The sequence below is a fragment of the Hibiscus syriacus genome, unplaced genomic scaffold (assembly GCF_006381635.1).
Source record: "Hibiscus syriacus cultivar Baekdansim isolate YM2019G1 unplaced genomic scaffold, ASM638163v2 tig00116974_pilon, whole genome shotgun sequence".
NCBI lineage: Eukaryota > Viridiplantae > Streptophyta > Magnoliopsida > Malvales > Malvaceae > Hibiscus > Hibiscus syriacus.
In genome coordinates, this window is record NW_024063498.1 from 849,539 (window position 1) to 863,890 (window position 14,352).

At 36.9% G+C, this 14,352-nt stretch overlaps 2 protein-coding genes across 3 annotated transcripts; one reads left to right on the forward strand and one right to left on the reverse strand.

Annotated features, from left to right (window-relative positions):
- Nucleotides 1-4,225: 4,225 nt before the first annotated feature.
- LOC120192361 (putative ABC transporter B family member 8) lies at nucleotides 4,226-9,743 on the forward strand. The gene is made up of 10 exons (XM_039195151.1): nucleotides 4,226-4,675; nucleotides 4,765-4,819; nucleotides 4,948-5,126; nucleotides 5,211-5,668; nucleotides 5,807-6,347; nucleotides 6,474-6,653; nucleotides 7,093-8,385; nucleotides 8,457-8,872; nucleotides 8,969-9,308; nucleotides 9,654-9,743. The coding sequence occupies exons 1-10, from the start codon at nucleotides 4,427-4,429 to the stop codon at nucleotides 9,660-9,662; spliced, it is 3,720 nt and encodes a 1,239-aa protein (XP_039051082.1). The 5' UTR covers nucleotides 4,226-4,426; the 3' UTR covers nucleotides 9,663-9,743.
- Nucleotides 8,925-12,973, reverse strand: LOC120192362 (protein phosphatase 2C 56-like). Of its 2 annotated transcripts, XM_039195153.1 has the most exons (5): nucleotides 12,482-12,973; nucleotides 10,334-10,621; nucleotides 10,091-10,196; nucleotides 9,654-10,009; nucleotides 8,925-9,308 (listed from the first exon to the last, which is right to left on the reverse strand). In XM_039195153.1, the coding sequence occupies exons 1-4, from the start codon at nucleotides 12,956-12,958 to the stop codon at nucleotides 9,699-9,701; spliced, it is 1,182 nt and encodes a 393-aa protein (XP_039051084.1). In that variant the 5' UTR covers nucleotides 12,959-12,973; the 3' UTR covers nucleotides 8,925-9,308; nucleotides 9,654-9,698. The 2 variants fall into 2 exon arrangements, with proteins under 2 accessions (XP_039051084.1, XP_039051083.1); XM_039195152.1 differs by lacking the exon at nucleotides 8,925-9,308 and having other exon boundaries at nucleotides 9,564-10,009.
- Nucleotides 12,974-14,352: the final 1,379 nt, after the last annotated feature.

Genomic DNA, 14,352 nt, shown 5'->3' on the forward strand with positions numbered 1-14,352 from the left:
ATAAATTCCCACGAAGGCGTTGCTTTCACCACCACTTAAAAGGGTTCGGAGCTCGAGTATAGAGCTAGAGATGACAATTTTGAAAAATATCTGAAATCATTAAAAAAACGTTAGTACAACTATTTATTTGAAAAATAATCAAAGATAAATAATAAGAATCGAATAAATAAATTAAAATTTAAACTTGTAATTTTCGCTAAAAAGGACAACTGGAAATTAATTTCGGTCTGACTCACTTACCTGTCCCCAACGAAGTCGCCAAGCTATCGAAACCGTCTTTCGGTTGGTGCGAAATTGGGCTTCGACTTGGATTAAATGAATTGGAGTCGCCACCGACAATTTAAAACGAATTTAGGTAAGTCGGACACCATCTTACCTGATCTACGTTGTACCAGAAACGTGTCAGGTTCGAGAGTCGGTTACGGTCAAGGAAGGATTAACACCCTTGAACTGCCCTTTCGGTACCAATTAATTCATCGGCTGTCTTAATCGCGAAAATCAAAATTTAAATTGAAATTTAAAAATTCAATTCGAATTAATTATCTTTGATCGATTAAAAGTATCCTTAAAAAGTCAAAAGTGTTAGATTGTAAAAATGAAAATAAACATGAGAAAATAATAATAAAAAATATTAATATAATAATATTAATAATATATATATATATAAAACAATGTAAAAAGAAATAAAAAATATTAAAATTAGGAAAAATGAAAAATATATATAAAGTAAATAAATAAAAAATGAAATAAAAAAATAAGTCAAAAGTTGTTACATCTCCCATGTTTTTCGTGTAGAGAAACTGCATTTGTAATGAAAATGCTCTGGCACTCCTCGTGCTTTTAGATATTGGCTTTGGATCATCTACGCTTATTTTTTGTCATTTTATTCCCTCGGTTTTTCCAAATCGTTGTCCCTTCCTCTGATTTTGGTTCCACGTTTCTCTCTGTGTTCTTTCTTCTTGATGCATGAGTCTATTTATAGTCTAAATAAACTTATTTTAAGCTCAAATTTAGAGTCCTACTTGGACTAAAAATGCTTCGGTTTTTGTATTTCAATAAGACTCAAATACGTTGGTTTATTTTCTGAATCTCACTAAATCGAGGTTGTTGAATGTGGGGCCTACAAAAATAATAAAATAAAAATATAATAATAATAAATAAATAAATAAATAATATAATAAAATATTTTTATAGACCCAGACAAAAACAAGTATCTACACTTACATATTAGGAAACTTAAATATACATAAAATTTTCGTAATTGTTATTAAAACTGAGTGTTAACTTAATAGATATGGTCATCGTCTTCACTCCCATTCTCGCTTTCCTCGTAACTCCTACCGTTCATATTTTCTTCGCCATCCGACGATTTCAGGGGCGTAGGCCTATCTAAGCCACGACCCACCCATGTTTAAAGAAGGATAAATACTTATTTAGTTATTACTTATTATTTAGTTTATTTTTTAGCCACCTAACTATTATTTATTTTAAAGCACACTTAATGTTACGTTTTGGTTTTGTTTTGACTACTCATCTTTAAAAAATTAGCAATGATGTTGACGTGTCATCATAAGATAATACCATGTCAGGATTAAAAAATAATTAAAAAAATATCATCTTAACATCATTGTTAATTTTTTAACGGTAGATTATCAAAATGTAAGGTTATATATGATTTTAAAAAATAATAATAGTTGGTTGACCAAAACATGAATTAAGTAATAGGTGGGTGACCAAATAATTAGTTTATCCTAAATAAAAAATTTATGAATGAATTAGGCTAAAAAATTAGATGGGTCCAATTAATATATTTTTGTCTACATTTAATCTATATATATATAATTGTTATTATATTATTAAATGAAAATATATATGAATTATTTCGGATAAAAAAATTATATCTCACATTTTTCTGGATTCGGTCACTGAACGATTCTCTCAGATTTTCATTGTAGTTTTTCTCGTTGCTGCCATTGCAACAACATTGCCACACATTCAATGATTCCCCAAACTCTCATCGCAACTTTGCTCGTTGTCACCGTTGCAACATCTCTACCCATTTGTCATCATTGTTGCTCTTCTGCAGAACACAGACCTTTTGGACACCATTTTTGTTGTTGTTCCCATTAGTTTTCTTTCCCCCGTCTATTCGCTCTCACAGGTATCCGACGTTTGTTTGCCCTAGCCTTCAGGTGTTCTTCAAAAACCTAGTTTTCAAAATCAACCCGATAAGTTCAATGGTTGTAAGGCATGATTAGCGTTGCGAGGAATCGACGGGGGGTGTGCGATTAACATGGAGAGACGACAACAACAACAACTGAGCAAATGGGCGACGAGAACAATTGAGATTTGAGAGAGGGATTTTGGGTTTAATGTTGGACGATATTGATGTTGAAAGTAAAAAAAAGGGGTCAATTTTCGGTGCATTAATGCACCGAATTTGGTAATAGTAAAATTCAAAAATTACTGTTGCAACTTGGTTGAAAAATTGGTATGGAAAAATTGCTCATTTAATATAGTATTTTAGAGTATTTATAAGATTAGTTCTTAAGCTTCAACTATAAATACACTAACTTATTTACCTTCAAAACCATCTCAAAATCATTATAGCTTTCTCTCAATACTAGAGAAATTAAAGAGTTTTCTTGAGAATTGTTTTCTTTTTTTTATCAAGAGAGAATTGGCATTGTTTTCTCTTTGTTAGATCAAGAGAAGTTGTAATTCCTATTTTCTGATAGTGAAATTCTTCTACCTTTGCCCGTGGTTTTTACCATATATTATTTAGAGGTTTTTCACGTAAAATTTGTGTCTTCTTTATCTTATTTTTTTATTTTCTCAAATTATCAGTTGTCATTTTGCTCTATCCGATAGCCGTATTGAACAATAATTGATAGGGTTTCATATATTGAGGATTTTCAACTAAAATTATTATAATATTATGTCACATCATCATTTTTGTTAAGTTAACGATCAAAACTAACGGAAACGACAAACGAGTGACCAAAAAAAATAGAACATAATGTGATATATGATTTTAAAAAGAAAAACATAATTAGGTGGCTAAAATAGAAACACAAAAATAAATAGATTACTAAATAAATAATTTACCCTAGCCATTTTAATTTATTCAAAACTTGCACAGGAACAATTGAACCTAAGCCTTTTTAGTCGTATGACCAAATAAATAATTAGATATTTTTAATTAATTTAAAACTCGACAATTAAACCCAACCCTTTGGGTTTTTATTGTGAGAGCATAATTCAGAATTATTTGCTTGAAGCATCTACAAGTTTCGTCACTTTCAAACACGTTTTCACATTTCCAAGCTCACATCCTTAAACAGAAAGATTGTAATTAAACATAACTTTAATTTTATTAGTGGCAGAGAATAAATTAGAACAGAAAATGGCACGAAAAACATTCTTCTTTCCACATTAAAAATCTATATATTCCTTCAAACCAGTCAATGGGCACGTGATTTAATTAAGAAGAACAATTGAATTGATAAAATCAGAACTATTCTAAGTGACCACCGGCCAGGTTCTCCGAATATAAGCCAAGTGCTTTTATCACGTTCATCATCACAAAGCAAATAGATTAAAATTAATAATCACATATAAAAATTATAGATAACAATAGAAAAACTATAGTTAAACAAAAAAAAATGCATTCATTTATAAGATCTTTTAAAAAGAAAATTATGGAAAAATAAAATCATTGACAACGAACACATAGAATCAGAATTTAACTATATGATTAGAACCTAGAATATGATACTATGCCAGCGTACATAGGATCAGTGTAACAATTGAGTGCAATTGATATCCAGAAAGGACAATGCTTTATGTTTCCTTCTTTTTAGAATAAGAAACCAGCTTTACTTTAGAAAAAGAGGGAACCCCTCAAATTTTCCTAGAAGAAAAAGGAGCTTTTCTCCTTCCTTTCAATTCTTTTAACCCATTTGAATGATGAGCTTAATTAATTAATCAGTGTTGGTATGGTGAATGTCGTTCATATTTGTAATTATTATTATAATATTATTTATGCAAAGTGCCAAATCATATTGGAATACTGGGTTTAAAGCTGTATAAAAAACATACGTGTACTTAATTAATCAAACCATCTAAAAAAACATTAAATGGAAATAATTAAACAAAATGAAATAAAGGGTGGCCATAGTCATCTTTTCTTGAACTTGCATGAGTGTGTATATATATATAAGGGGAAGTTAACATCATGGAAAGTCAGCAGACATCATTTCTGTGTATATTATATAAATAGATACACAAATGCACCCATAGTTGGTAGGGCAAAACAAGTGCTACCAACACTTTCTTAATGTTTGTTTTTGCTTTTCTTCCCTTTTGCTTAGGGACACATCTTTAAAAGCTTCTTTGAAGCTGAGGTTTTCGATCAGAATTAGGGATGAAAAAAATGGGTTCACCAGAGAAAAATGGGTTCCTGAGGGAGAACAAAACCAGGCATAATATATTCATAATTTTCAGATATGCTGATTGGGTTGATGTTCTGCTGATGGTAATGGGTACCATTGGAGCTATCGGCGATGGAATGTCGACCAACTGGTTAATACTCTTCGTCAGCCGTATAATGAACAGCTTGGGCTTTGGAAGTTCCCACAAAAACAGTAACAACTTCATGGGAGAGGTCGAAAAGGTCAGCACTTGAACCAGATCCTGCTGTGTTTTTTATTCGGCTGCTGCCTTCTCGTGTTCTAATGTTTGTTTTTTTGACTTTATTAACAGTGCACATTATACTTTACATACTTGGGATTAGCAGGCATGGTGGTGGCTTTCATGGGTAATTTTCATCTTCTTTTTTCCCCGCATTTTGTTTAGCTTTCCGAGGGCAAACTAGGAGACAGTTTCTTTTAGTGAAACCCTAGAATGATAATACCCTAAATCTTGGAAAACACTGATTTCTTGCAGAAGGGTACTGTTGGAGCAAAACCAGCGAGCGGCAAGTGCTGAAGATCCGTTACAAGTATTTAGAAGCAATACTTAAACAAGAAGTCGGGTTCTTCGATTCACAGGAAGCAACCACATCGGAGGTCATCAACAGCGTATCCAAAGACACATCTCTCATACAAGAAGTCCTTAGCGAGAAGGTTTTGCCTTTCCGGTTCCCATATACCGCTTGAATTCTGCCGCAAAATGATTAACTTTTTGTTGTCCATTTTGTTTTCTCACAGGTTCCATTGTTTGTGATGAACACGACGGCCTTCATATCGGGCCTGGCATTCTCGGCATATCTTTCATGGAGGTTGGCTTTGGTTGTTTTCCCGACAATTCTTTTGCTGATAATCCCTGGAATACTTTATGGGAAGTACCTTTTGTATATCTCGAAGAAGGTTTCCGAGGAATATGGGAAGGCAAACGCCGTAGTGGAGCAGGCTCTGAGCTCGATTAAGACGGTGTATTCATTCACGGCGGAGAGGAGGATCGTGGAGAGGTATTCGGCGATATTGGATGGGGCGGTGAAGTTGGGGTTGAAGCAAGGGATAGCCAAAGGGTTGGCAGTGGGGAGCACAGGGATTTCTTTTGCCATATGGGCCTTTGTTGCTTGGTATGGAAGTCATCTGGTCATGTATAAAGGAGAGAGTGGTGGAAGGGTTTATACTGCTGGTCTCTGCTTTATCTTGGGAGGACTGTAAGTGTAAAAACACATTCCATTGAATTTAGTTCCGAAATATAATGATCTATAAACGGAATATCAATTTCTTTTTTATAATTATTTGTGGAGTACTTGAGGTTGACTGGAGTTACTTGGTGGATGAAATGTACGTAGGGCACTTGGAGTAGCACTAGCTGATCTAAAGCACTTCACGGAAGCCACCGTCGCCGCCGCCAGCATCTTCGCCAGGATCGACCGTACACCTCAGATACAAAGCGAAGACACCAACGGCATCGTGCTACCCACAATCCGAGGAGACATAGAGTTCGACAACGTCGGATTCGTGTACCCCTCACGCCCCGATTCCGTAGTTCTCAAACACTTCAACCTCAAAGTCGAAGCGGGCAAAACTGTGGCCCTTGTCGGTGCAAGCGGGAGTGGAAAATCCACCGCCATCGCATTGGTGCAACGGTTTTACGATGTAAACAACGGAGCGGTGAAAATCGATGGCGTCGATATAAGAAGGCTACAATTGAAATGGATCAGAGGAAAGATGGGGCTCGTTAGCCAAGAAAATGCATTGTTTGGGACTTCCATAAGGGAAAATATAATGTTCGGGAAGCTAGATGCTACCATGGATGAAGTAATGGCTGCTGCCATGGCTGCTAATGCTCATAATTTCATTAGACAGCTTCCTCAAGGTTATGAAACAAAGGTTCGAATTCTTGTGTGCGATTTATTCTAATTTAAGTTTATTATACATGAATTATGTGTGAACATATCGATTCGTTATTCGAATATATTATTTGTGATTTTGAATATAAAAAAGTAATATGAACAGATTGGGGAAAGGGGAGCACTGTTGTCAGGAGGACAAAAGCAGCGTATCGCCATTGCTAGAGCCATTATAAAGAACCCTGTGATACTGCTACTTGATGAGGCGACGAGTGCCCTTGATTCTGAATCGGAAACACTGGTACAAAATGCACTTGATCAGGCCTCCATGGGAAGAACCACTCTGGTAACTGCGAACTCCTTTAGCTCTATAATTCTAAAACGTTGATTGTAAAGGTGACAATATCAAAGACCTGATTGTGGAATTGACTAAGAGAATTTGATGATACGATAGAATTGAAGAAATGATAAGAGTAAAGTCTGCAACTTAAGGGATTTGGCGTGGTTCATGTCACTTTATCTTATTGTACTATCAAATTCTCTAGGTTTTCTCAATTCTCAAACCTTTAATCAGATCATCACACGGCAACGGAAGATTAGTCCCTAATTTGAGTTTTTGCCCTTTAGTCTTGGCTTTTATTTTGTCCTTTGCCTCAAAAGTCAAGTACAGTGAAGCCAATGGAGCAGGCTAGCGGTGCTTCTAATAAGCAACTATATTCAGTATTTTTTTTTATTCTAGTGTAACCTTCTTGTTGTTTTCCTTCTAATTAATTAAGAATTCGCAGGTCGTTGCCCACAAGCTCTCCACTATTCGAAATGCAAACCTCATTGCTGTTGTTGACAATGGTTGCATCATTGAAATCGGATCCCAAGATGACCTCATGAACATGAAGAACGGTCACTATGCACGGCTCGCCAAGCTACAACGACAATTCAGCTGCAGCGACCATGAACACAATCTCGAAACACGCCTTCCGTCTGCTGGAAGAACGAGTACCGGCAGGCTAAGCACTGCAAAATCGAGCCCGAGTCCGGCTTTCTTTGCTACACCAATGACTAATATAGAAACTTCTAAATCGGTATCTCATCCCCCTCCTTCCTTCCTTAGGCTCCTCTCTTTAAATTCGCCGGAATGTAGACATGGTTTGATTGGTAGCCTCTCGGCGATAGCTTTCGGAGCCGTTCAACCCGTCTATGCTTTAACAATCGGTGGCATGATTTCGGCATTTTTCGCGACAAGTCACCAAGAAATGCAGGCTCGGATACGTACTTATGCTTTGATATTTTCTTTGCTCACGTTGCTCTCCTTCATTTTGAATCTTATTCAGCAGTATAGTTTTGCTTACATGGGTGAGCGGTTAACTAGGAGAATTCGAAGTAGAATGCTAGAGAAAATGCTTTCCTTCGAACCTGCTTGGTTTGATGAAGAAAAAAACTCCAATGGAGCTTTATGTTCGAGTTTGAGCAATCAGGCATCGATGGTTAAGACTCTCATAGCGGACCGAATCTCGTTGTTAGTTCAAACTACTTCTGCCGTTACCATCGCGATGATTATCGGACTAATCGTGGCATGGAAATTAGCAGTAGTGATGATTGCAGTCCAACCTCTTACAATCATGTGTTTCTACGCACGGAAAGTTTTGCTTTCCAGCATTTCAACAAACTTCGTCAAGGCACAAAATCAAAGCACTCAAATAGCAGTGGAAGCCGTTTATAATCATCGAATAGTAACTTCGTTCGGGAGCCTCGGTAAGGTTCTTCAACTTTTCGACGAGGCACAAGAGGAACCGAGGAAAGAGGCTAGGAAAAAATCATGGCTCGCAGGGATTGGTATGGGGTCAGCTGTTTGCTTAACCTTTATGTCGTGGGCTTTAGATTTTTGGTATGGAGGTACACTGGTTCAAAAGGGAGATATATCAGCAGGGGATGTGTTTAAGACCTTCTTTATCTTAGTTAGCACCGGAAAGGTCATAGCTGAAGCCGGAAGCATGACCGCCGATCTAGCCAAGGGATCAACTGCGGTGACATCCATATTCGAGATCCTTGATCGGCAATCCTCGATTTTTCCAGGATCTCAAGTAAGTAGATTTGTTTGCTTATATTACAACATACAATTTGCTTCAACTTAATCTGTTTACTATTGCATTAGGGAGGAGATGGCACCAATGGAACAAAGCTAGAAAGAATAAGTGGAAAGATAGAGTTGAAGAAGGTTGATTTTGCATATCCAAGCAGGCCGGATATGCTCGTGTTGCGCCAATTTAGCTTGGAGGTGAAACCGGGTGCGAGCATTGGACTAGTCGGGAAAAGCGGATGTGGAAAATCAACTGTGATTGGATTAATACAAAGATTTTACGATGTCGAAATGGGGTCGGTGAGAGTAGACGGTATAGACATAAGAGGACTAGACATCCAATGGTACAGGAGGCAAACGGCATTGGTCTGCCAAGAGCCAGTGTTATATTCAGGCACCATCCGGGATAACATTGTGTTTGGAAAGCTCGATGCATCTGAGAACGAAGTTGCGGAAGCATCTAGAGCTGCAAATGCTCATGAATTCATCTCGTAAGTTGTTTACTTCCTAACCGTTGTGTTAACAGCATTCACAACCTTGAAATCACGCTAACAATTCTGCGATTCGTATTAAACCTTGATGTGTAGAGCATTGAAGGAAGGATATAAAACAGAATGCGGAGAAAGAGGAGTGCAACTATCAGGAGGACAGAAACAAAGAATAGCCATTGCAAGAGCTATAATTCGGAACCCAAGGATACTCTTACTAGACGAGGCGACTAGCGCTCTGGACGTGCAATCTGAACAAGTAGTCCAAGAAGCTTTGGATCGAATCATGATGGGAAGGACCACCGTTGTGATCGCCCATCGGCTTAACACAATAAAAAAAGTTGATTCAATCGCATTTGTGGCCGATGGAAAGGTGGTGGAGCGAGGTACCTATGCCCAGCTCAAGAACCAGCAAGGAGCATTTTCCAAGCTTGCAGACATTCAAGCATAATCGTACTTGTTAGCTCTTTCTAAAGCCGGAAATGCCACCGCAACTAGCTAGAATGTGCTCGGTTTTATATATATATAAGTGTGGAGAATTGTACTAAACTTCACTGTAATGATATCAAAACATGGGGATACTGGTTACAGATATAGACTAATATTTTCGACTGGTGTTTCAATACAACTCAAGCATGCATAAAGAGTAGTTAAATGGTGAAATTTTGAAAAAGAAAAATAAAATAAAATAAAATAAATAATATACACGTCATTTTATATCCTGACCAAACCTGTTAAAAGTGAGGATTGATCGACTCTAGTAGGAGAGAAGGAATTGGCTTACGTGGTATAACTGACGAAGGAAAGAATGGTTATTCTCCTTCAATGTTCACTGCCTTGGCTGGCGTTTCCTATTTGGTTTTAAATCGACAACGATGATTGATATATTATCAGAACTGTTGCGTCCTAATGCTATTTCGGTAAGATTATCGGCTACTACTTGAGCAGGTGAAGCTCCATCTGCTGTCGAATACCTGCGCCGCCGTCTTAGTACACAGCGAGCTACCTCCCCTGCCTCTTCGTTGCTCATCACATCCCACAACCCGTCGCTGGCCAGGATCAAACACTCATCCTCACTCTTCCTGGTCATGAAGGTAATTTCTGGCACTGGAATTATCCATGGCCTTAAATACCGATCACCTGAACATGATTGAAGCAGCTTTGACAAATGCTAAACAGGAAATTCAAATGAAATAGAAATGTAGAGATAAAGGAGAAAACCTATAGCTCTGGACATTGCAAGAACTCCAAATACCCTAGCACCATTCCAGTTTATGACTCTCCCTCCCTCTCTTTCAATCCTCATGAGCTCGTCCTGTCTATCAGGCTGTAGTAAGCAGAAAATAAGGGTGAAAAATAAACGCCTATATCTTCTTTAAAAAACAAAGCTTATTACTAGAACATAAAATATGGCAGTTAATCATTTGTAGAACTGTAACAATTACAAACAGTTTTCATAGTTACCTTCTGATCGACAGTTAAGGGAATGGTATCAGTTCCCCGACAAAGCACTGCCCTTGAATCACCACAATTGGATGTAATAATCTGGCAACCAGATAAAACTGCAACAACAGCAGTTGATCCCACCATTTCAGGTGCGATTGCAGTGGAGTGGACTTCATTGTCAGCTCTCTCAAAGCTAGTGGAAAATGCCGCTTCCCATCTCCTCTGCCACCCAGAGTCATCAACCACTTCACGTCCCCATTCCTCTGCTATCACTCCATGCATCCTCTCAGCACAAAATTTAGCCACCTATCAACCATTGCTTAAGTTAACATGGGGAATGAACGGCATCAAAATAAAGAATCCTTGTCTTGAGATGCAAACCAGGAAAGGTACATTGTCATGCCGGAGAATCAAACTAAAATATTCATATTATATATTCCTGTATGTATGTTTGACCGGTGGAAGTAGAGCTATAAAAATTAGACAAGTGGACCAATAAACTTAATCATGGATTCGTTTAAGACATATTAAACTGTCCATTTAAGTAGTAACAAAACTATACAATATTAACACTTTCTTCAATTAGAGAAGACAATAAATACAACCGCAATCACTCAAATTTGTTTAAGAAGTCTGAAGATGATGTTGAAAACATGACAATAGCATGAAAGCTATTTCCATGAGAAAATTATAGTTATTTGATTAAATAAGTCTTGACATGAAAGAAAAGATAAGCTGGTATGTCATTTTCCTAGTAACTAAGTACCAGATGCTGATATATACAAGTAACTGAAATTTGTTTGTGGTTCATCACGAATCAAGGGAAAAAGCAAGCTTCTCTAGAAAGGCAATAGTACTAGATCTAGAAAAAAGGCAACAAATAAAAAGGAAGGTATTATTGTCAAATGTAAAAAAGACGAAAAACTGTGACCTACGGATGGCCACAAAGCTGTTCACCAACCCACCGCCCAAACCCTCTTTTTTCCTGGTCTTGCTCTATTAATTGAACCGACCAGTCATGGTGCCCATGCCACTACTTCAATGACAAAACATGGCACACCAAAAATAACATTTGTTCCCGCCTACGTTGACTTTCTTATTCCCACAATAAAGGAATTTCATGATTCCTTAAGGTGGGGCACCCATGGGAGGATTCTTTATACCTTGCTTCGATTGTTTCGATGGACCGTACAAAATAATAATGACAATAATAATAGCACTAAGATGGAATATTGTAACGATAAAATCAACAATAAGTTATAAGTTTGAGCTAATGAGACCTTGTTGAAACACCACATTTTATAAGTTATATTTAAGATTATCATATATTTTAAAAAATTTCTTTGATAATTTATTTAGTCCCTTGAAATTTTATAAGTTCATCAATCTTAAAATTTTAAAAGTTCAACCCTTAATCTAAGATACTACGTCCATCTATGTTCACGTTCAAATTTTACTATACACACATAATGTACAGAAAACTCTATCAAGATTTTTCCTGATATAGATTCGAATACATTTTAATTATTAATTTAATTATTCATACACGTAAATCATAAATGTCAAATGCAAACATGACCGACGAAAACCCAGCAGCCACATAATAAAAAAAAAGGTTTCAAATCAAACCAATAATAACTTGGGAACTAAATATATTAAGAGCCTTGACTTATTTAACAAATGCTAATATATTGTATAGTATGTTATTGGCAAAATTAGCGAAGCTTTTATTATTATATTATTTTCTTTAAAGAAAACAAAGAGCTAGACTTCTTGGGCCAAAACAAAAACTGATGTGCTGGTTCTTAAATCACGTGTTCAGGAAGAATGCGAAAGGCTAACCCTCTAGTAATTGAAAACGTGTCAAAGCATGAAAAAAGAATAATTGTTTATATCCAAACAATAATAATTTATTTAAACGTTTCCCTACAATTATTTAATATTTATTTATGCATTTAATATATTTTAGTTAAATTCTTATATACAATTATTATTTTGATTCACTATTGAAGAACACACTGTGGAGGGACTCCCTCACGCCATCTGCCCTCCATTTTCTCTTTATGGAACAAGCTAAATTAATCGTACTTGAACCAGTGATTTTTTTTCCTGAAGAGTCAGAGCAAAATTGAACATAAATTCTTAAACGAGTGAAGAATTCATTACCTGTGAACCACCGTGGCCATCGTAGACACCGAAAAAGTGGATAGGGGAGATTTCCGCGGCGGTTTTCGAACCAGGAGCCGTACATCCTCCGACGTGATCGCACTTGCGGGACATGAACGCCGGTATAACGGAGATAGCGTCTTCCATTTCTCTCCGTCTCCCGATCACAGAAGTGAACCCCCATGTCACTCCCTTGTTGTTCCACCCAACGCACTTCTCCCTCACCGTTACCGCTACATCAAGCTCCTCACAAGCAGGCGCAGGGTCGAGCAACCTGGGAATCGCAGCCTCCGCAGTTAAAATCTCACCGGAACTCCCGCTCGTGCCGGAGATATCGCCCGAGCTCGTCGTGCTCAGGGAATCCTCCCAGATGAGAATCGAGGATACACCTGAGTTGGTTGAAATCAGGTCCGGTTCGGAGAGAGAGTCGAGTCGGTGGACTCGCTGTTCCTCTTGCTCTACCGGTGGAGGTTCCATGTGACGGAAGAGGATAAAAGATAAAGGAGAAAAATAGAATTCGGGAGGAGATATAAAGAGGGGCGAATACTGAAGAGAAATGCGACACGTGTTAGAGAAATTGAGTTGATGTCACACGCATCCTCATCGGATACAAAAGTTAAATTCTTTTGGTCCCTCTAGTATACTAAAACTTTAGATTTAATCCTTAAATTTTATTAGGGATGTAATTTGATCTTTTTCTTTTACAATATTAATAATTAGTTTAAATTATTAAGATCATAATTAGACATGATTAGTGGATTTTCAACTATTCCGATATGAAACAATATAGTAATATATAACGTAGCAAAAGCTAGGAGTTCCTCAAATTGATGTTTCTGAAAGCAAAATTAGGGACGAAATTTCTCTTACCTATTATTAATTTCGTCACTTATACAAGATCTCAATTTTATCAAGGCTTTATGAACTTGTCAACCCTTCAACTGGAATAGTTAACGATATTAACAATCGACATCGATTAATAAATTAATAATATTATTAAAGTAGGGCAATTGCAATGTACCAAACTAAAATATGGATCAAACTCTGAGTTTTTGCATAGTATAGAAACCAGAACAAAAATATAGCCAATAATAAAGTCATTGAGTTGTACTCACAAGCTTTTTTGTTTCTTCGCTACGTGGCATTCTTTGAAAGTGCCACGTAGGTATTGGGGCCAGGGTGGACCTCCACGAACAAACCATTATAGGTGGGGGGGACACAAGAGGCAAGATTTACGCTATTTACTACGGGGCTACTCATCGGAAACTCCCTGCACCAGCAGGTCATCGAATGAGGTGTCGGAAACCCGAATGTTTTGATTGCTGACATGACAGTTTGGATGAGTATGATTGGGTGTTCGGTAATCAGGTACAATGTGCCGTAAACTGTTACCTTGCGTTGGATTACAGTTTGTAAATATGTCAAGGAATCTAAGGTTCGTCGTCAGGTGGACCCAATCATTCCTTTAAAAACGAACTACGTGGCGGTTAGGAACAGATACCGGGCCCATCTATTAGGTGGAATAAGACTCTAGGGCAGTAGAGCCTATAAAAATTGTAGGTCGAAAGCGGAGTTTTCAATTTTGCTGAATAAACATAGGAAGCAAGTGAAAGGGCCACGTCACATGCTCTAGCTTTTAAATAGAGCATTTAATTTTTAGTTACATTTTGGCTAAACTACAAATTCCATTACTTAACTGTCTTTTCATTTTTATTTTGGTCATTAAAGTTAAAAAATTCAATTTACTCATTAAATTTTTGATTTGTTATTATTTTGATAATTTGCTGTTAAATCATAAATAAAAGAATGACACGATAGTCATGATTTTTATAATTATAAAATACATGTGTCATCCACATTATTATTTTTTT